The sequence below is a fragment of the Mytilus galloprovincialis genome, chromosome 4 (genome assembly GCF_965363235.1).
Source record: "Mytilus galloprovincialis chromosome 4, xbMytGall1.hap1.1, whole genome shotgun sequence".
Lineage (NCBI taxonomy): Eukaryota > Metazoa > Mollusca > Bivalvia > Mytilida > Mytilidae > Mytilus > Mytilus galloprovincialis.
In genome coordinates this window covers 23,334,885-23,357,577 of record NC_134841.1, presented here as the reverse complement: position 1 = coordinate 23,357,577, position 22,693 = coordinate 23,334,885, and the positions used below count along the sequence as shown (strand labels likewise).

General features: G+C 30.6%; 1 protein-coding gene across 1 annotated transcript; it reads left to right on the top strand.

Moving 5' to 3' along the window:
- The first annotated feature begins 281 nt into the window (after nt 1-281).
- Nucleotides 282-21,445, top strand: LOC143071662 (semaphorin-2A-like). Its single transcript, XM_076246135.1, has 16 exons — nt 282-401; nt 988-1,109; nt 3,048-3,156; nt 4,419-4,470; nt 4,668-4,809; nt 5,511-5,691; nt 7,731-7,840; nt 8,659-8,852; nt 9,861-9,922; nt 10,766-11,068; nt 11,653-11,760; nt 14,913-14,957; nt 15,396-15,451; nt 16,178-16,298; nt 17,767-17,838; nt 18,552-21,445. The coding sequence occupies exons 1-16, from the start codon at nt 368-370 to the stop codon at nt 18,596-18,598; spliced, it is 1,758 nt and encodes a 585-aa protein (XP_076102250.1). The 5' UTR covers nt 282-367; the 3' UTR covers nt 18,599-21,445.
- Nucleotides 21,446-22,693: the final 1,248 nt, after the last annotated feature.

The following is a 22,693-nucleotide window of genomic DNA, read 5'->3' as shown; positions in this document are numbered from 1 at the left end:
GTTGTATTTCAAAAAGTAACAACTATCAAATGTACAATTAATAAAATACAGAAAAATGTACACAAAAGAGGATTTTTTTTTGTCATTTTGATATAAAAGCATTAACACGAAAAAATTTTTTTTTTTAGTTTTAGAAAAATTTATGCTTCACAATATCATACAGTATAATACTGTGCATGTTTTAAAATAATACTCTATGAATTAACACATTTTTTTGAATTTTTATATCTGCCTGAAAGTTATCAATATATTACGTAATTTTTTTTTAGAATCCCCAAATCCTAGCACAGAAGATAATATCTATTATGGGAGTACATTACATTCAGAATCGACAATTCAAAGACCCATTTCTGGTACTAATGATTATATGAAAGGCGTTATCAGTAGCAAGTGGATGAAAGGTACAAAGAAATCTTTTCTTACAATTAGCTTGTATTTTTTTTTTATAATTAATGGAAGATGATGTAGGCTTTAGAATCGGTTTGAAGTAATATAACTTAAAAACTCAGTAGATATTATTCTATGAAATAATCAATTGAAACGTATCTACAAAAATACCGAAATCTAAAGTTAATTCGAAATGGGTGATGTATTAAACCGGACAAAATAAAACGCTCGACTATGTCATCAAACGGAATGAGTGGTAAACAGCTATCTAACTTTATACAATCATTTTTGGTAGTACATAGTAGGTCAGACCTAGATCATAGCTAACTTAACAGCTTAAGAGACTAGGTTGTCATGCTGATAATTATCTGAATGTAACCTGACGTTTAGATTGGTTCATCAGCTGTATGTATGCGCCTTTTAGCCATGCCGTTGTCAGTTTATTTTCGATTTATGAGTTTGACTGTCCCTCTGGTATCTTTCGTCCCTCTTGTGTAACTAACACTAAGAGAACTAGAGAATAACTTTAACTTCAAGTTGTATTAATGTCCCCAACGATATATTGAAAAAAAAGCTTATCATTTTTTTTCTGTCCTGTAGATCCACAGTTCGTAGGCTCTTTTGATGTTGAGGACAGAGTATTTTTCTTCTTCCGAGAGACAGCTGTAGATGTACCCCCGGATGAATACAATGTTTACTCCAGAGTTGCCAAAGTTTGTAAGGTAACACATATATCTACATATATGTCATTAAATTATGCATCAAATGTATGTTTATCCTATTAAATCTATTAAGCCGACTTCAAATTCAGAATAATGGAACAAACAAAAATTTTACGCACAAACTATCTATTGGGTCTTAATGTTGAATTGAACTTTGTTGATACATTTTCGTATATTTGTCACGACTTTAACAACAATAAGACTTAACAATTGAACATTTTTTTCTTTATAATATACTTCTAGAAATTGATTTTATATCTTTTAAAATCTTTATTTGCAGATCCAAATACAATTTTGTATAAATTGGTAAGAGTTTGAAAGTGTGATAGTGTTATATTTCCTTAACCATACTTACTTCTTATACTCAAATCAAAGATCATGTACATTGATGGTGTACATATTCATATACATCGTAACAGTTTCATTAATCAATAGCTAGATATTTCTAAATTCACTAAGCTTGATGTTTTTGAAACGATCAACGCACTTTTGAAATCTGGAATTAGAATACACACCTTCATATTTTACAACATTTAATCATTTTCAGAACACTTGCATTAATGCGCATTTTGTTAATACGGTCTGCATTTAATTGGTATCCTGACCAAAGAATATAATATATATTATGTAATTTACAAACTCTCTTCTCACATCACCTTTTATATATACACCATGCATACAGACTAATGAAAAAAAAACAATGATTAGCAAAAAAGGTTAAATGTATGTAGGATCATATAGAACGTCATTTGTGTGTGTATTTATTTATTACGTCAGTAATATAATCCGAGTTAATACAACGAATTAGTGTTTTTGAAAATACATGTATGTCTATCTACAACTCTACAGGTATAGCAAGAAAACCATAACATCGTTTATATTGTAAAATTCATAAAAAAAAATACGATTTATAATAGTAAAAAAAAAATATTTAAAAAAATCGACCACCTGAGACAATTCAAAATGGAAATTCCCTTATCAAAAGGCAAAATCAAAAGTTCAAATACATTATACCCGAAAGGAACACAACTTCTATATTCCTGACTTGGTACGGGCATTTCATTATGCAGAAAAAGTGAAATTGTACATATTTTTATTAAATTGATATTGTAGAATTGGTCGTCCTAATTGCGCGCTTACGCGCGCCTTATGACATTTTTTCCCTGTTTTATATTCAAGACAAATGGTATATACGTCGTAAACCAGAGATTGATATGCAAAATATTATTCCTACCTTTCGACTTAAATTCATTTATCCCATGCAACCAACCTATATATCCAACAGCCTTGGGTCATCCAACAATCATTAGACGACTCTGTTAACTACATATATGCGCAGATTTTTCGATCATTAAAACACTCAAAAGTCCGTGCAAAAAGTTCATGAACAAGTATATCATAACAAACATTAACAGTACATTCATAAAATTTGTAAGTGATTGACAGCTTATGGGGGCGTGGAAATATTCTTGTCGCATGCGAGACTCGAATATTTCCAAGGTAGATCAACTTTTAACGTGTATTGTAACAAATGAGTGACTAATACAATTATTCCCTAAAATCGTGTATGTTACAATGAATTAACTATTCGTTTGTGTCGAAGAAGCCCCAAAAATGTTTAATCTTAAACTATGAAGCATTACATGAGTATTATTTTGAAACAGTTTGAAAGAAGTGCGGACTATTGTCACGAATTCATATATACTTTCATGTTTTACATCTCCACAATTATGTTTTCAGAAACCTCTTTATACATATTTAAAATCATCAGATCTTAAACTGGTGCATGTTGGAAATACTAGCTGGATATACTTATCTTTAGTTTTGTTAACAATTACTGTTAACAATCACTGGCCTAATTACCATCGTAGATACATGTAGCATTGATGTTTTGATACTACTTACTAAAATATGTACCATATCTATCATAATTTATAGAAAGATATCGGAGGAAACTCATTACTGAGGAATAAATGGACGAGCTACCAGAAGACAAGACTTAACTGTTCCATTCCTGGGGCATTCCCGATATATTTTGATTTCATACGTAAGTGTTATTATACTTTAATGTAAAATATATCATAATGTTTAGCTACCTTTTTTTTTCTTTATCTCATTTTTTAAAACTGTTATACCAATTAAAAAAGTGAACGGCTTATTAAAACAATGTTAAATTCTGATACACATGCAATATAGTTTGTCTTTGATATTTTTCACCTATCCTTTAATTTATTAAATGGAAACATTCCAACTGCATACTTTAGTAAGTGGGAACACGGTATCTCTACTGTAAGGATAACTGAAACTTGGTTCCATAGACTATTCATTTTCAGGGCTTTAAGATAGGGATGCTACCGTTTATCATTTCACTGGATGTATAAAAATGCGTCACCTTTCCATCAGAAGGACGATAAATCAGATCCCCATGAACAATTAATTTTTAGTTGCATAACTTCCGGTGGCAAATATGTTCATGAATATTCAGGACAAACACTATAAGATTATTGCCAAACAGAAATCTTTCAGGGTTTGTTGATGATAAGCTGTTATTTTCCAATTTGATCTTAAATAAAACATTATACATGTAGAAATCAGTCAGTTGCTTGACCGTAATATGTTAGAAATGTGTCACTGGATGTTAATTAAACATATATATTCTCTAAAGTAAACTCTATGTGGTTTCTCAGTTTGATAGTATACTGTCCACAAAACAAACGGAAACACAAAAATTTACACAATCTACATACATCAATACGAACATGTAGTTTTTACGGTTTTCTAATTCGTAGAGATAGCAACCCTTAGAAAGTTGAGTCATCAATTTGATCGTTTTTTGTTTCGTGTTATATTTGCCTCAAGATGAATTTACCTATTAGAATTGATATAATCACGTTTACAGTTAATCAAATTTCTAAAAGTATGTGTGTATGTCACAATCGTACTTGTCTTTTTATTTAATTATAAGACGTCGGTATACACAATGTATATTCGAAGTTTAAAATGGGACAAACGAGTGTTGCATTTATGAGATCAACAACATTACGTAGTTAAGAGACATACAAATATATGTTTATTGGTGGTGGTTGTGTAGGTCAAGTACTTCATCATTAGTTTTACTGCAGCGTAAAAGCCCGAGTTATTAATACCATATTCATTTATAAATACCCATTATATTCAAAATGTGATCTACCTATACAACAATATGTTGCGTCGTTGTCATTATTATGAAATTTAAGAAAGATCTTTTAACTATCTTAAACATGTTGATTATTTGTTAATAATTAATAGCGTGTTCCACAATATTTGTAGAGGATGTAGTGACGATTGATAACAGCATTTTCTATGGGTTATTTACAACAAGGTTTGTAATTTTATTTTTTTACGTTTGTTTGTATATTAAATATTATGTCATGAGTTGTAGACTGTTAAATATTAACGGTTACACGCTTGTTAAAATTAAATTGTCATCAGTTTTGCAAAATTAAGGAGTAGAAGTAGCAGATACATTCTTTGATTCGAATTAAAGAATATATTTATTTTTCATGCATTATCTTTCAGAACTGGAAATCCTGCCTCAGCTATATGTGCATTCAGTTTAGCAGATATTGACAAAGTTTATAAAGGTTCATTTAAATACCAGCCCGAATCTAATAGCTATTGGCAGGAGAAACCAACCTCTCTAGACCCAAGACCGGGGCTGGTAAGGCTTTAATAAAGTAATGATCGGTCAATATATTTTGACAGAGAGGCAACATAAGAAAAATTTGGATATTAGTGTATGAGATAGTTACCAAATATAAAAAAGTTGACATAATGCCAATGGGTCAACACATCCAAATGTTTATATTTAACCTGCATCTTGAAAAATATACAAACATAACACATCCATTACAATATATTCAATAGAAGAAAAATAAAACAAAGAGGAAGACATTATCAAGATGAAGACATGGATTTTTAACAATCACTTACAAAGATTTTCTCATTTCAGACAAGCACATAAGCATATGTTTTAATTAACGACCTTTAAAATTCATACAAAATATAAATAGATATAGAAGCGTAATTAATTTATTGTGATCATTTGACATTCTTCATTCTTTCTCTTACGTTTTTGTTTATCGTAAATCTTCCCGGCAAATCTCAGGCATGAACCTGTGAATTTATTACGATAACTGAACTGTTCGTTAAATACGTGACTGTTTTTGTGGGGTTTTTTTATTTTTATTTTTGTTATTTTGTTTCAATTTAATCAAAATACATAAAAACGAAAATGTAGGAACATTTGAATAACAATTGATCGATTGATGAGACATATGTATAAATCAAAACAGAACATACATGTGATAAACAAGAAGTACAAAATAAAATATATTATAAATATTGATCCAATTTTTTCAGTGTGCGAACGATTCAATGTCTCTATCTGAGGCCAACCTCCAATTCATTGCTGACAATCCTTTAATGTATGAGACAGTCCAACCATTAAATGGAAAACCAATTTTTGTTTTGCAACAGACGGAATTACAACATTTAGAGCTTGATCGAAACTTAACCGAAATGGTATTTTATGCTGCATCAAGTAAGACATTTACTGATATAATTACAGATTTGTAGTTTTACAAAAGTCGAAAAATGTGAAAGAGGTTTGACCAATTATACCTAAATTTAGTTCACGCCAAGACCAATAACCCATGAACTCATTTCACGCTAAAGCCATTGTTAAACAACTTTCAAAGCTTGTTCAGTTGTCAGTATCACAGATAAATAAGTTTTATTTAAGGTTCTAATCATAAAGTTAGCCTATTAAAAATAGATGAGCATATTATACGCGCAAACAGAATGCTCAAAATTGCAGTTTTTACAGATTTTGAAAAAAATGTGAGTAGTTTTCAAATCAACTGTATACGAAGAAAACAAATATCAAAAACTACATGAATTGGAAGTAAAATTATTCATGTAATCTGTCATTTTAATAAAAAAAACATTTGTAGCTTTAATTTGTATCAAAATTCCTTCACTAGTAACATACAGCGTTGCATATTTAAAAAAATATATACAATATATACAATTTTTCAAAAACATGTTATAGATATATGATATAGAATATATTCGAATACCAATAGCCCCAAGTGTGACTTAGATATATAGAAATATGGTCACTTAGGTCTTCTTTCAATTATTATTAAACGTTTGTGAAAATGGGGCGTCAATGTAGATGTACAAGTATATCATTATCTACACGCAGACACGGAGGATAGAAATTGAAATGTTAACTCCTATGCATCGCGTTAAATATAACGAGTGCCGCGATCTCTTCGTTGTGACCTTTGCAACAAATATTAGAGTTGTCCGTAGGTGGCCCACATTTCTGTCCCTGTCCAGTTTACTCTCATATTTAAAGTAGCGTATCATCGTTCCGGTCTGTTCCTTTTTAGGGAACTACTTCTTGAATTATTATTGTGTCTTTGTACCAAGTCAGAAAAATGGCCATTGTTACATTACAGTTCGTTTCTGTGTGTGTTAAATTTTGGTGATGTCTTGCTGTTGTGTCGTATTTCTCTTATATTTGATACGTTTCCCTCAGTTTTAGTTTATAACCCGAATTTGTTTTTTTCTATCGATTTATGAATTTCGAACAGCGGTATACTACTGTTGCCTTTATTTGTACTGGCTAGCATGCCATATTTGCTAGTGGATGTTACGTAACAAAAAAATCATAAACAATCAACCAGTACGATTTAACAACTCTTTGACTTTTGACCTTCGGACAAGACAAAATTACAAATTAGGATTATTGGCCCTTCTTTAAAATATGTATGCCACTTTAGTTTTAACAAACCACTGTTTAATCACCGATGATGTACTAAATATGCATGCAGCATTGAGAGTTATGAATTATAGGAACTAAAATTTACTCAATGAAGAAAAATGTTAACTTATATTCTGATGTGGGACACATCTCTTTTTAGGGTTAAGCCTTAAAACTAACAAAACGATTATTATCTTCTTAGCGTGGGAAATCCCTTTGTTTATGCCCAAGCTAAAACATTTGATTACTATAGAAAACAGAAAAATCACAAAAAAAAATGAACTTAGAGGAAAGCCAAACTCCAAGGATAACACGAAACGGAAACGGAATCTCCTATATCAAAGTTCAAAATAAATTGCTCTGAAACATCAAATGAATGGAAAACAAGTGTCATATTATATTACTGACTTAGTAAAGACACCTCCTTCTGCAAGACTTTGGTTATTCAACATTGATTAATAGCTAGTTGAATCTCACACTTAGCAAAACACAATTGACATAATTTCATTCAAAAAGACAAGTATACGTTTTTATTTTCGAACTTTAGGCAAGGTTCACCTTATAAATGTTATATAGATTTTGCTATTTTTAGGGCAATTTTGGTTATACAGCTCCTCAACTGTATATGTTGTTTTACATTCTTGGCTGTCAACTGGTCGGCTTTAAGCGTTCCGGATAAAGGTGAATCCGAGAAAGCGCTTCGGACGCATACAGTTTATAGTGTTTTGTTTGAATTTTTTAATCATATGTGCTAATTGATTGAATATGTATAGAACATTAGCTTATCAGTATATACATGTACTTTTAAGATACTGGAAAGATATACAAACTATTTTATAAGGATAACAAGAAGACATATGTCTCAAGTATATACTCGGTTACTCTGGATCAAGATGTTATTTGGTCAATGAAACATCATGTAAGTATGAATATTAGAATAATCATATTCAAAATACGTCTGATAATGCATGATCGTGTTTCTTACATATGTAATTCTAACTTTACTATAAACATGATTTACAGCACACAAAAAAAACACTAGCTAACAAATATCTATCATCTCACATATGTATAATACCCTGTATTTAAAATGTTCTCTGCTCTAAATTCTTTCTGGGAGCTTTTTCTCGGTCGATTAGCGCACAAAAAGAATGCATTTTTTTTTAATTTAAAGTTTGTTAGTCTACAGGTTTATTTTTACATCAACTGATCATGTTTATAAAATAAAATTGTTTTAACCTTATCAATCTTCCACAAATAGTTGACATTATATGTGTCCCTCCTCGTTTTAATTTCTTAGAACCCAATGATTCCACTCATGAGTATTACGCAATAATATATTTAAGTGAAATATAAGTGTTTAGGTAAGTAATGAATTTAGTTTGCGCAAAATGGCCTGTCGATGTGTAAACCTCGAAACAAAATTGTAATAGTATTACCAAAATATTTGCAAAATACATAACATATTAAATTCTTGCAAAGCTTATAAACCTTATAGAACAAGAGTAAGAAGCATAAAATATCAGTTGTATAGCTTCAGCAGAAGTCGACATGTAAAATGTAATGCTCGATGTAAATTGAAGCAAAATTCATGTTGCCACAGTGTTATCACGATAATCTTTAAACTAGGGAATGTAACATTTACATGAAGATACCTCGTACTTTTAGACTACGGGAAATGTAATAAATTGTATGATTTTGAAAAATAAATTTGCAATACATCATTTAATTTTTTAGAAAGGTTCAGTTTATGTAGGGACGGACACTAAAGTTCAACAGATAAATGTGATCAACTGTGAGCAGCACCGACGAGTAGATTTCTGTGTTAAAGATCCGCATTGTGCTTGGATAAACAAAACAAATTTATTACCAGAAACTGAAAGAGATCTCAAGTGTCGTGATCTGGCCTATATTAAAGATCTTAATCTCTTGTAAGTTGTTGTTTATATTTATTTGTAATTGCCTTAAACAAAATTTTAAATTTTCCGTTTCCTAGCATGTTGATTATATTCAAACATATTATTTTAAAATACATATTATATATATATATATATCACTATTAAGTTATTCAAATGCATGGTAATAGATCCTGTGGAAATTTTTATTTTCAACTGATTTCGACAGTTTGTTGTACAAAACCAAAACTCCAAAATAATATTTTCCTGAACACCTTAACATCAATTGGTGGGTATGAGAGGGTTATCATTAATCGTTCGACTTTATAATGTAGAAATGGTTTAATAGAAGATTTAAGAAGCAAGCTTTACTATGCATCCGTCCTATTAGTATATAAATAAAATTAAAAACAATCACTATCGACAGAAAGTTACACAAACCGGCTCGACGTTTAAAAAATAATTAAATTGCACTTCGCGCTCATAGATGAATTAAAATAAAAAATAAACACTTAACCTTAATTCAAATGATAATAAGATGTGTTTGGAGATTATTGTTATCAGATAGCAAATTGTTTGGAATACATTTTTGTACGTTTACAAAATTATATTCATGCGCCAGGCCAATTCAAGACACAAATATATAATTTGCGCGTGACGGAGGTTGGGAGGGGGGATATTAAATTCCTTGTCTCAAATTTTTAAAGAGTTATGAGGATTGAACGCAATTTTAAAGGAACTTATTGGTGTACATACACTGTACTGGACCAAATCACTCACAAAATTTCAACCATAATTCTTTTAAAAATGCGTTTAATCCTTTATTAATATGATAGTGATATGAAAAGATAATACTGCCTTACTTATCCTCTTCGTGAAATGAAAGACAAACATTAAATTATGATATTTTACGTAGTCTTCGGCACGTACGTTTTTTTTTATAGAACAAAACATAGCTAAAAAATAGGAATTACATTATAATTATTTTTTGTAGTAAATTTATTTAATATACATATATATTTACTTATCATCTTTTTTCTAAAGAAATGAAGAAGAAATTTACACCCACATCAATTACAACCTATCCGAGGATACTCCGTATGTTGGTATGTATTAACATTTTAATGTCGACTTAAAAAAAAACGTAAATTGTTTTTCAATCTAAGTAAAATATTGTTGTTCTTTGTTCTAATCTGTCATTGCATTTAGTTTGCTCAAAGCGTTAATATTTCTATAGCTGCAAGATTGTTTTTCATAGTTTGTGTCTGTGTGTCTTTGTATATTACGTTCTTTTCAAGGGAACACATGTAGCGATGATATTCCACATCTGAATAATTGCAATATTTATTCCTTGCATCTTTAAATAATTATTAAAGCTGTGGTTTCAAATGGTTTTAATTTCTTGATTCTTAGGTGCTAAATTAAAGATCATTTGATTAAAAATAAGGAATGAATTAGGACTGAAAACATGATGGAAAAAACTGTAATTTAAGTCGTCTTATGGATAGTGTTTAACTACACTAAGTATAACACCACCTTTTACTGAAAATAAACTCAACCGAACAAGCAGTGCAAACTTATTAGTCTATTTTCTTTCTGTGAAAAGTTTCTCCGCTTAACCAAGTGACCAAAAACCATAAGAATCAAACCTAGTTTTAAAATTACTTCTCTTGAATTTTCTTCATAAAACCAGCAGTGTGAAACCTGGTTTAACCCACTATCTTCTTGTAGACAATTTCAAACCAAACCAATAGTATCAAACATGGTATCAAATACATCGAAACAGTTATATAAAACTTGGTTTTATCTACTTATTTACTGTTGACAATGTCTCATCCAAACACATCAGTATAAAAGAATATCGCTATATACACTGCCGATTGTTTATATAATAACTATTAATCTTTAAAAATAAATGATACATAAACTATTATTTATTTAAATACAAGATCCACCAGAAAAACCAAAATATGTGCAAGTCATCAAGACAACGACAGACACAATTGATCTACGATGGTTAGCAGGATACAATGGAGGATACGATCAAACGTTTGTTTTTGATTATCGGATCGAGAAAACAAGTTCATGGAATACACAAGAGTACAACCCAGACGACAGTGATAAAAGTGTACAAACCTATCAAATTAATGAACTTGCCAACGGGAAATTATATGAAGTAAGAATGTGTGCAAAGAATAGGATAGGTAGCAGTGGATATACATCTACCATTTCCGTATCGACAGCAAGCACAGGTATACATTTTATTTTAATAATTGAAAATCAGAATATTCTTCACTTATTGAATTCCAAAACGTAATAATGAAGTAACAGCAGTTAATATTGTAAGTGACATAGCAGTCTAATTAAGCAGGTTAAACATATAAGAACATGTATTAGTCTAATACATTGCAAACATATTGTTGAAGACTCATCACCCGATGGAGCTTTTGATGATACGTAGGTGTGTGAGTGTGTGTGTTATTGAATAGCTGTTTTGTTGACCTGTACATACCACCTTTTTTTTTTATTAATTCCTAAATAATGTTGAAAAGTTGAAAAAAAAAACATAATAAAGATGTAACATGTAATTATAAAAAAGAAGATGTGGTATGATTGCCAATGAGACAACTCTCTACAAGAGACCAAAATAACACAGACATTAATAACTATAGGTCACCGTACGGCCTTCAACAATGAGCAAAGCCTATACCACATAGTCAGCTATAAAAGGCCCCTAAAATGACAATGTAAAACACTTCAAACGAGAAATCATTTGTCAAAAAATATATTATTAGAAAACGTACATCAAGTTAAGCTGTTCTTTTTATATTTTCAGAATCAGACCTCTATCATGTCTATATTATTCTGTTTATAACTACAATATGTGTCCTTGCATTCATTGTCATTTCTATATGTTGCAAATGCTACTTTGATACACAAAAAAGTAAGTAAAAACATTTTAAAAACTGCAGAAGTAAGATTTTCCAATGTCTTTATTTATTTTGATTATTTGAATAATGGCCTTACATCTGTTATAAATATTTTGCAGTAAAATGCATTGACTAATTATTCAATAGGATATTAACTAATTATATATATGTAGGACCCAGAGGTGCGATGAGGACGCTGAGGTGCGATGGCTTACGCCGATGTTTGATGGTATGATCGCTGATGTGCGATTGTCTATAATAGTTTATACATGTAATTACAGTTTGATACTGAATAGAAGATCGTTCTCTTTACATTCGCTGCATTAGGACAGTATTTTGTAGTTTGATTTATTAGCTCTTAACACGGAAAGTCTCTTTGTTGACTCATATATATGTAGTAAGATAAGTTCTTCGTATGTATACACAAAACCTCTGTAGATGATGAAATAAATCTCATCGTAATTTCATCAGTCTACTTATTATTTCCTTTTTCCGGTAAAAGCAAAAATTCGTTTACCAGTTGTGTTCATGTTGAATATAAAACATTCAATATTTTCACCGGTAAACACTATCGACGGTGTGAAGTATATAAGGTCCTGCTTATATTGCATTTTGACCAGCTATCATATTTTAGCCATTATTTAGCATATTAATCTATTGTAATAAAAATTCATAATATCTAATAAAATGTGTAGATTTAGCTAACAAAGTCCTTATATTTGTATAAAGTAACATTCGTTTATAGTGGAAAATTGTTTTAACGTTAAATAAGCTACAGTTAAAAATTGCTTTCTAGTCCCTCTCTGTGCTTAATATTAGATAACTCTGGTTAAATTCATAATCAATCTATCATGAACGGGAGATAAATATTTCGACTTTTATTCATAGTCTTTTTTTTTTCAAAAATGATGAACGTTTCTTTATATTGATACGTAATCATTTTAAACGTTTCAAATTTTTGAAATTAAAGTCGTACATCAATGTTTTTGATACACCAATAACAAATCTGAAATATATTGAATTGATACATTTTGTAATTATTCAAAATTATATCAGAAACCTATACTTAATTATAAAATAATGAACCTCTTAAAGGGAGACAATACTTGCAGAACTATTTTTCGAATCGGCACATAATACAAAGGAATGTCACTCTTGCATACAAATGGCACATCGATATAATTGATTAACTGTGCATTCGTGCTCTACCTTCAATGAAGATTTTAAATTATAAATATAACCAAAAGTTGTTAATCTATAGGATAACGAAGACTAATGAAAGCTAACCCACTGTAAAAAATATTTCTTTGAAATGTTTTATAACTTCCTCAGAAAAAAGCTCGAGCCACTTGACTTTCATAGCTCATAATTAACGTTTTTACACAATATTTTAATAAAGTAGTAAAAATCATTTGCTTCTGAAAGTGTAAGACGCAATAAAAATCGTATGCTTGCATCATATTACCCAAATACAGATTTAATTAAGTCCTGAACATTTCGACAAGTGTTTGTTTATTTTTTAAAATACCGGTTTGTCACAAATCACAAGTACATGTTAAGATCTGACTAAATACCGATATACCGATATCGTCATGTAATAATGCTACATTATTCCGTATAGCGGGATATTTTTGCGGGGTGTAAAATTTCGTTTATTTCCGCGGATAGAACTAAATCGCCAAAATAAATTCCTCAAATTTAAAATTCTATATACAATGGTAGTGATAATAGTTTTGAATTCCCGAAAAGAATAACTGCCAAAATATTTCGTATACCTTATCTAAAAGTCGCGAAATTTTACACCCGCAAAAATAATCCGCTTAACGATAATTAACACTGCTTTTAACGGAACATAACTTGTGTATGAAGAAACTTGAATTATTGTATGAATGCTGGCTTATTCTTTGGCCGAAATAAACTACAACGTTACAATTATGACTGAAAAAGGAGTAGGTCCGGTAAGGACCGATTTTGGCCTCAAATTTCAGGTTCATCTGACAAAAGATTTTGATCACTTTTTAAACACTTAAGTGTCTATTTTATTTGAATTTATAAGTTTATGTGAAAGATTTTAACATATTTAGTCATTAAAAACGATCCGATTCAAGCTCAAATATGAAAAATTCACCTAATATGCCGAAAAATGTCACTTTTCAGATGGTTTTTGGTAAATATGAAAGTGGCCGCATCCGTGTTCATCCTCAACCTTAATATATGTTATGTATTATCATACAATACAACTTACATTTCAATATTAAGGATGAACACGAAAGCGGCCACTTTCGTTTTACACGAAAACGGTATAAAATTTAACTAAAATTCTAGAATTATGAGGATTTCAGTAATTTAGCATGACTTAATGGTGCTAGTACCGGATATATGTGCATTGTATTGTCAAAAAACAGCCAATATATATGTAGCAGAAGCATTCTACTGTCCAATAAATAACTAAAGGTTTTCATTTTAACAATTTTGTAAAACTGCTATATTTTTGGGCCAAAAAGGGGTCTTACTGAACCTACTCCTTTATCATGACCGTAGTCAATTAGACGGGTTTATATTCTGGATGATTTATTTAATAAACGTGAGACTTTTTCATAGACATAAAAAGCTTAGCTGTAAACAAAGATAGCGTTACAATGGACTATCGCACTGTAGGGTGACCAAATATGTTTAGCGTCCAACAAACGCACCTTCAGTGTTCTACAATATATAACTTTCCCTGTCAATAAACATGAATATTACTGTTATGTTGAGTGCCAAAAAGTTTCCAGAATGTAAGAATGTACAATAAATATGCACGAAACTTCTAAATATGAATTAGACATTATCATTTATGCGTATAATTCTAACATAAAGTAACATGGCATCATCACAAAAATGCATGTGTGATAAAATATGTGCAAAAGCATGTTCTTTAACGAACTTTGCGACATGCTAACTGTCTCAGTATATTATGATTTCAGTACCACTGTCTTTTTGAAGTGTGTCCATTTGTATAAACTTCTTTACAATATATAATTGAGAATTTAAAATCCATAACCATTTTCTTTACTGCCCGTGTGTTAACCTTTGTAAATGGGCCATCTCCTATATCCTACAAGCATAGTGAATATTATACTTTGTTGTTCAGTCTTAAACTTATTTGAGATATTCTTTATTGCAGGAAAGCTTGCTGATAATCAAGTTGATGCAGACATTCAAATCAAAGGTATGTTAGTTCAAATAGTGCATTGCATAATGAATGAAAAGAAATGGTAATAAGAAAAATGCACACTGTATATTAAGAATGGTGCTAACGATACACTATCATTTATCATAAGAACTGATAAAAAATTCAGCATGAAATATCCTTATATCAAGGTTAAGATTGGGCATCGGTTCCTCTAGTTGTTTAAGTAACGCTTAATTGAGCTGAACACAGTTTATTGTTTAAGTTTGTATAGAAAAATCTTTAGAGAATATATGGTTTAAGTATCTGAAGATATTTTAATAACATATTTTATATGTTTTTTCGTTTAGCTTTGGTGAAGCTTTGTCAACAATAAAGAAATAAATTTAAAATATTGAAATAGATTTCATATGTTATATTAAGCAACTAGTCTATTTTTTAAACTTTAATAGATATTAGGAACACTATACTTTTTAGCAAATCCTTCAAATGAAAAGATGGTTTTTCAAACTGAAAACGAGACGGTCATTACGGTATGTAGTCAATTATTAAATGATGTTTGATTTTTAATGAATTCAGTCAAGCTCAAAAGGGGTAATAAGTTATATTCCTGGTGCCTGTTATGAGACATCACCAACAGTAACAATTGTCGTTAACATATATAACAATATCATAATTAACATGAATTTAAAATTAAAAAAACATATTCACTATCTATAACATATCTTGCTTTTAATTGTATTTTTATTCTTGGGCATGTATCAGTATATAATTAATATGCATGACACATGACATTGGCCCTATTCAGTGTGGTAGGTTATAATATCCCTACAAATATATACTGTATTGGTCCAATAAATGTTAAATACATGAGATACTCGCCGATTCATTCAAGTGAAAGGTAAACCTTTCGTTGTTTGTTTGGGTTGAAGGAGGAAAGCATAAATACTGTTTGTGGTATTGCAAGTAATGTACAACACAGATTTTCGTTTTCGTCAAAAAGGACGTGGAGAATCGAAAAACAAACTGAATATGTGTCACATAGTTCCAAATAATCGGAAAGGCTAATATCAAATAGAATAAAACGTTTAACTGTGTTATCTGAGAACCCTGTTACCGAAATCTGATACATATATAGCAACAGATAGATAGCCGAAAGCAATGTTACCCTAAGAGGCGATGTTTTATGTACGATATATTAGTTTAAGATGACAATATGGAATATTGACCAAATTTATACAAGATACATATAATTTCAGAAATCAAATAACTTAACACAAATCAAAAACTACGAAGCAGAAGACATAAATCAGAAACTTGAAGACATACTGTGCAGTGAATGCATAACGAAGTCGGATAAAATCAAAATGTGTTTACACGGTAAGCTTACGTATGTACCTTCTTTTATATCATAGTTATAATTCCTTTTCGTCAAATGCAAATTTATATTTATTACGGTCAAAAGTCCTGGGGTAATTTTATCTTGTAATACACCTGTAATTTTTACTTGAAGTAGATTATACGAACAAATGACAAGAGCGCCAATGAGACTTACTTAATATCATTCAAACAAAAATGTAAAATTGAACCTAATAATTCAACAAGAAAATCAAATCTGAATGCTTCCATATTTGTTTTAGATATATTTTATATATATTCACCATATTAAAAAAATGTTTCCGGACTTACATTGTCTTATTACCAGGTGTTTAAAAAAAGGACAACGCGTTAAAATGTGACGGAGAAAAAAAAATGAGGAAAAAATCAAACTGTTAAATTGATTCATTTTACGATATTATTTATTTAATTTTACCTACAATTAAGTAATGTTATGTTGTTAATCTTATTAGTCTATTTGGAGAAATAACAATGTCATTCGAAGAAAGGATAGTTCCTACACTTTAACCGAAACGTCAACAGTACATGGCCCTAATACCAAGGAATAATTGACTTAAACTAATAAAATTATGGTGCAATGGAAGGCTAGAAAGCTCTTCTCCCCTCAATCATGTTTAATATGACGAATAATGCGTTGTTTCATTTTGCGCACCTTTAAATTAACTGATGTCTACCCGGAAGGAGCTTACCGGATTGTGGCCACAACCAAGAATATCATATGTGCTCAATATATCTTAATGTTCAACCAATCATGGCAATGTTATGTTAACCGTTGTAGGAACGAACACAACTGTGCCACCTTTAAAAGTAAAATCCCAAAAATACTGAAGGAAAATCCAATCGGAAAGCCCCTAATTACCTGGCAAAATCAAAAGACAAAACACATAAACAACGAATGGACAACAACTGTCATATTCCTGACTTGGTACAGGCATTTTCAAATGTAGAAAATGGTGGATTAAACCTGGTTTTGTAGCGCTAAACCTCTCACTTTGTACAACAGTCTCATCAAATTCCGTTATATTTACAATGATGCATAAACTAAACAGACATAATAAATAAAATAGTCAAAATATGGGTACAGCAGTCATCATCGTGTTACAATTTTAAAAGAAAATAATTCGCGTGTCTGACGTCAGAAAATGTATACGTCACATCTTTTTTGTCGTTCAATGTTTATACAAACAATTTTAAAATTTCACATGGGCAATGTTAGCATATAGGGTTAAAAAATCAAAAGTATACGCCTAAACTTCTCTGCCGTTAAAGTATAATTTGACTTCATATGTTCCTCTCAAATAATTGCATATAACAAAACAGTTAAAATTGTTAATATAAAAACATGCACGCATGAAAAGTTCTAATCTTACTGAAATATTTTTATCGTGGTTTTTTATTATCAGGATTAATTTTTCCGATGTGCATCTTAATAGTTCTTTATTTTTAACAGATGATAACAAACAGAAGAAGAAAAAAACAAAAAAATCAAAGAAATCCAAAAATGGAGTTAACGGATCAGCAAGTAAGTCACATTAATTTTTAATTTATAATCTTTTAGTCACAGCATATTTTATGTTCGTGGTTTTTAAATATGATAACGTAATAAAGATCAATCTATGTAAATGCTGTGTTTCTATACTGATTGTACAAGGAAAATGATTGTACAAGTATATACACATTTGTGTTAGTAAAAAAAAAGCACATACAATGTATTTATTTTTTAATTACATATTGAGGTGTTCAATACAAATAACAGCTTATGTATTACATGTTGTTAGGCAGAAAGAAATTTGAACAGGTGTTTTATGTATATGTGCATTAAACCAAGTAATAAGTTCATTGACCGAATGAAAAACAAATGCCACATAAAAGTGCATAATTAACATTATCTGTTTTTGAAGTTATTTCTTTGGGAAATACATTTGCTATAACCAACGCAAATCTAGGCTATTATATGCAGCCATGTGTGAATGTTTTGTATTACTATATATATTTGGTGATTTCAAAACCATTCTGTCATAGTTATTTGTAACTGCTGTTTTGCTGAACTCATGGAAACTGTTTGACACTGCTGAACATCAAAGCACAGAATAAATTTGTTAGATTTTGTAATGGAAACATGATGTAAAATGTTAAAACCACGTCGTATTTTTAGAGTTATGATGCCAAGTAAAAAAAATAATGCATTTGCTTTGATGATTATGTACTTAAATTATACATTGATTTTTTTTGTAGATCCTGCTTATGCTTATGCAAAAGAAAATAACACAACTTCGTTTTGAAGCATCTTCACGTACACCGTTGACCCATCTGCATATTCATTAGGACTCTGTTGACTTGGTATTTTTTCAAAAAGTATTAACAAGTTTTAATTTTGGTCCTTCGATGTGCAGATGGTTCGAGACTCTCTACAAAAGTGCTAAAGGATGTGTAATCAACAACGGTAATTTGTCAATTTTTTTCAATCTTGAGAGAGGTTGCAGACAAGGTGACACGCTCTCCCCTTATTTGTTTGTTATTGGTGTAGAGCTATTATCGTTGAAACTTAAGCAAACCCCAAATTTCACGGTATCCTCATTAATGAAAAACACTTTTAAGTCAGTATGCAGATGATACTTTTCTTACTTTAATGGTAGTGAGACATCACTACAAGAAAGACTCAATTGTTTTGATTCTTTTTATATGTTATCTGGATTGAAAATGAACCAATCAAAGACAAGAGCTGTTTGGATTGGTAACAAAAAATATTCTGATCAAATATTGTGTCCTAATTACAATCTTGTGTGGTCACACACAAACTTTAGACTTTTAGGAATAGATTTTTCGCTCAATTTAAAAAGTATTCTTGATATTAATTTTAGAAAAAGATCAAAGAGGTTTCAGCTATACTAAAAAGCTAGCAACATAGAACATTAAACTTACTAGGTAAAATTACTGTAATTAAGACTCTGGCACAGCCGAGACTGATTCATTTGTTGACTGCCCTGCCAAATTTACATCACTTACAATTAAATGAGCTGAGTGCTATGTTTTTTAATTTCATTTGGAATGGCAAGACTGATAGAGTAAGGCGTAGTACTCTTATTGCAGATTTTTCACAGGGAGGATTAAGTATGGTGCATTTGCAGTTTTTCTGTACATATCTTGAATTATCTTGGGTAAAGAGATTTTTATCTAATTCAGATGGTACTTGGCAGAATTTATTACTAGCAGAACTAAAACAGTTTGGTGGTGACAAGATCTTTACATTACAAAAGGATAAGATTAAAGAAATTTCTAATCGCTTAAATAATCCATTTTTGAAAGACATATTTGAGTGTCTACACATGGTAAAGCCTTAAACAAAGTTATGTGTTCCAGAAATTTTGTCATTGGATATTTTAAACTTTATTCCAATATCTGAATACCCTGTTTATATGAAATGGAAGTTATATGGTATACAGTTTATAAGGGACATTGTAGATAGTCAAAGTAAATCCCTGCTAACATTCCAACAAGTAAGACAAAAACTTAATTTGGAAATTTTTTTGAGATACTATAGTTTATTATCTAACATTCCAAAATATATCAAAAAATACATCAAAGATTATTGTGATTTGAACTTAGAAAATTTTGTTCCTTTTGATGCATTTTGTAAAAGGATCTTTGAAAATAAGAAGTTAAAATTTGTATACAGAGATCGTGTAGATAAAATATGCGTAGTCCCATATGAGAAATTTTTAAAATGGGAGGATGTAACAAATTCTGAAATCTCAGAATGGTCTAAGTATTTTTCTCTTTTGAAAAGGTGTTGTAGGGATACATATTTAAAGAATTTTCAATATGAAATATTACATAGAATAATACCTACTAAGACATTTTTATATAGAGTTAAGCAAAAGGAAACAATTATATGTACCTTCTGTAATGAGGAAGAGGAAACAATAAAACATTTATTTTATGATTGTAATGTTACATACAATTTTTGGTTGTCATTTTAACAGAAAATTAAATTATTTGATGAGCATTTCAGCATTAGTAACTCGGAAATTTTATTGGGATATATTACTAAGAGTTTGTTTATAAATTTGTTAATAATTATAGCTAAAAACTACATCTTTAGATGTAAGTTAAAAAATATAGCTCCTAGTTTTATAGGACTTAAATTCAGAATAAAACAATACCAATCTAATGAATTTTACATTGCAAACAAAAATAATAGAGCAGCGTCTTATGAAAGATTCTGGTCCCCACTTAGCTGGATTTGGCAAAACTTTTAGGAATATTAGTCCTCGATGCTCTTCAACTTCGTACTTTATTTGGCTTTTTTTATTTTTTTGGGATTCGAGCGTCACTGATGAGTCTTTTGTAGACGAAACGCGCGTCTGGCGTATATACAAAAATTTTGTCCTGATATCTATGATGAGTTTATTTACAACCACTGGGTCGATGCCACTGCTGATTGAGATTTATTTCCCCGAGGGAATCACCCGCCCAGTAGTCCGCACGTTTTGTGCTGACATGAATTATCATTGATATGGTTATATTTATAAATTAACTGTTTACAAAATTTAGATTTTTTGAAATACTAAGGCTTTTCTACCTCAGGCATAGATTACCTAAGCTGGATTTGGCAAAACTTTTAGGAATTTTAGTCCTCAATGCTCTTCAACTTCGTACTTTATTTGGCTCTTTTAATTTTTTGGGATTCGAGCGTCACTGATTCAGTCTTTTGTAGAAACGCGCGTCTGGCGTATATACAAAAAATTTGTCCTGATATCTATGCTGAGTTTATCTACATACAATTTTTTTTCATAATTTATTATCATTATCAATACTTTAACTTATACTATAGTGAGCAGTGGTATTTTGAGTTTTTACTTTATATATAGACATGCATGCATACTAATGGTAAGATTGCAGCGACTGTGTGTAAGTAGTGAGATAAAGTGTGAGTGTGAGCAGCTATATTATTTTTTTCTTTAATAACTATATTCTTGTATTATGAAGATAAATTAAAAAAAATTTTAAAAAATGGATAGTCTTGTATATAACTTTCAATATTTACCCCCAAAATCATAGTCAGGTGGTGATTGTAGGGGTATTGTAAAATCCTGACTATTGAAAAACGAATAAAAGATAAAAACAATTATGATTCGTTAACCTTCTGTCATGGAAAACAGTGGAAAACCTATTAGTAAAAATGTATGAAATTATGCTGCGAGTCTACTTCTAATGAAGAGATAATGCAATATTTACATATAGTTTTTGTAAGAAATTTCCACTGCATATAATGAAGTGGTTATTTAATTTGCATTGACTGATGGAACATTCAGATAGTAAAACTTCGGAAAATACGAAGGCTTTCTTTTGAGCTCACCTGGCCCGAAGGGTCAAGTGAGCTTTTCTCATCACTTGGCGTCCGTCGTCCGTCGTCGTCCGTCGTCGTCGTCGTCGTTAACTTTTTACATTTTGAACTTCTTCTAGAGAACCACTGAATGGAATGAAACCAAACATGGCATGAATGTTCCTGATGAGGTGCTGACCAAGTGTCGTTACTTTGTAGCCGATCCATCATCCAAGATGGCCGCCAGAGGGGGACTTAGTTTAACATAGGACCCTATGGGAAATGTATACAAATGACTTCTTTTAGAGAACTCCTGAATGGAATGAAACCAAACATGGCATGAATGTTCCTTATGAGGTGTTGACCAAGTGTTGTTACTTTGTAGCCGATCCATTATCCAAGATGGCCGCCAGCGGGGGACTTAGTTTAACATAGGACCCTATGGGAAATGCATTCAAATGACTTCTTTTAGAGAACCACTGAATGGAATGAAACCAAACATGGCATGAATGTTCCTTATGAGGTGGTGACAAAGTGTTGTTACTTTGTAGCCGATCCATTATCAAAGATGGCCGCCAGCGGGGGACTTAGTTTAACATAGGACCCTATGGGAAATGCATACAAAAGTCTTCTTCTAGAGAACCACTAAATTGAATGAAATCAAACATAGCATAAATGTTCGTTCCTTTCCTTATTAGGTGCTGGCTAAGTGTTGTTACGTTTAGCCAAATTTTATATTTTTTATATGATTTCAAAAACCCATTTAGAATCAGGTGAGCGATACAGGCTCTTGAGAGCCTCTAGTTTTATGAATTGCTGAATGATCGCACATTTATCTTTGTTTGACTGAAAAACGATGATTCGAAATATAAAAACAGATCGAGGAGCTTTTAAATAGCTTTGAAGAGATTGTACTATTAAGAAATAAAATGATTAGAAGCCACGGCGTTTGTGATATAAAATAAAGAATGGAAATTGTGAATGTGTAAAAGATACATCAACCCGACCAAAGTGCAGAAAATATATGTTGCAGTTTTGAATATATACTGAC

Bases quoted from the DNA above. Each gene is read 5' to 3' on its own strand.
- LOC143071662 (XM_076246135.1), top strand. From the start codon at position 368: ATGAAAGGCGTTATCAGTAGCAAGTGGATGAAAG. The intron at 3,157-4,418 runs GTAAGTGTTATT...CAATATTTGTAG, and splicing joins GATATATTTTGATTTCATAC to AGGATGTAGTGACGATTGAT. The intron at 11,761-14,912 runs GTAAGTAAAAAC...TCTTTATTGCAG, and splicing joins CTACTTTGATACACAAAAAA to GAAAGCTTGCTGATAATCAA.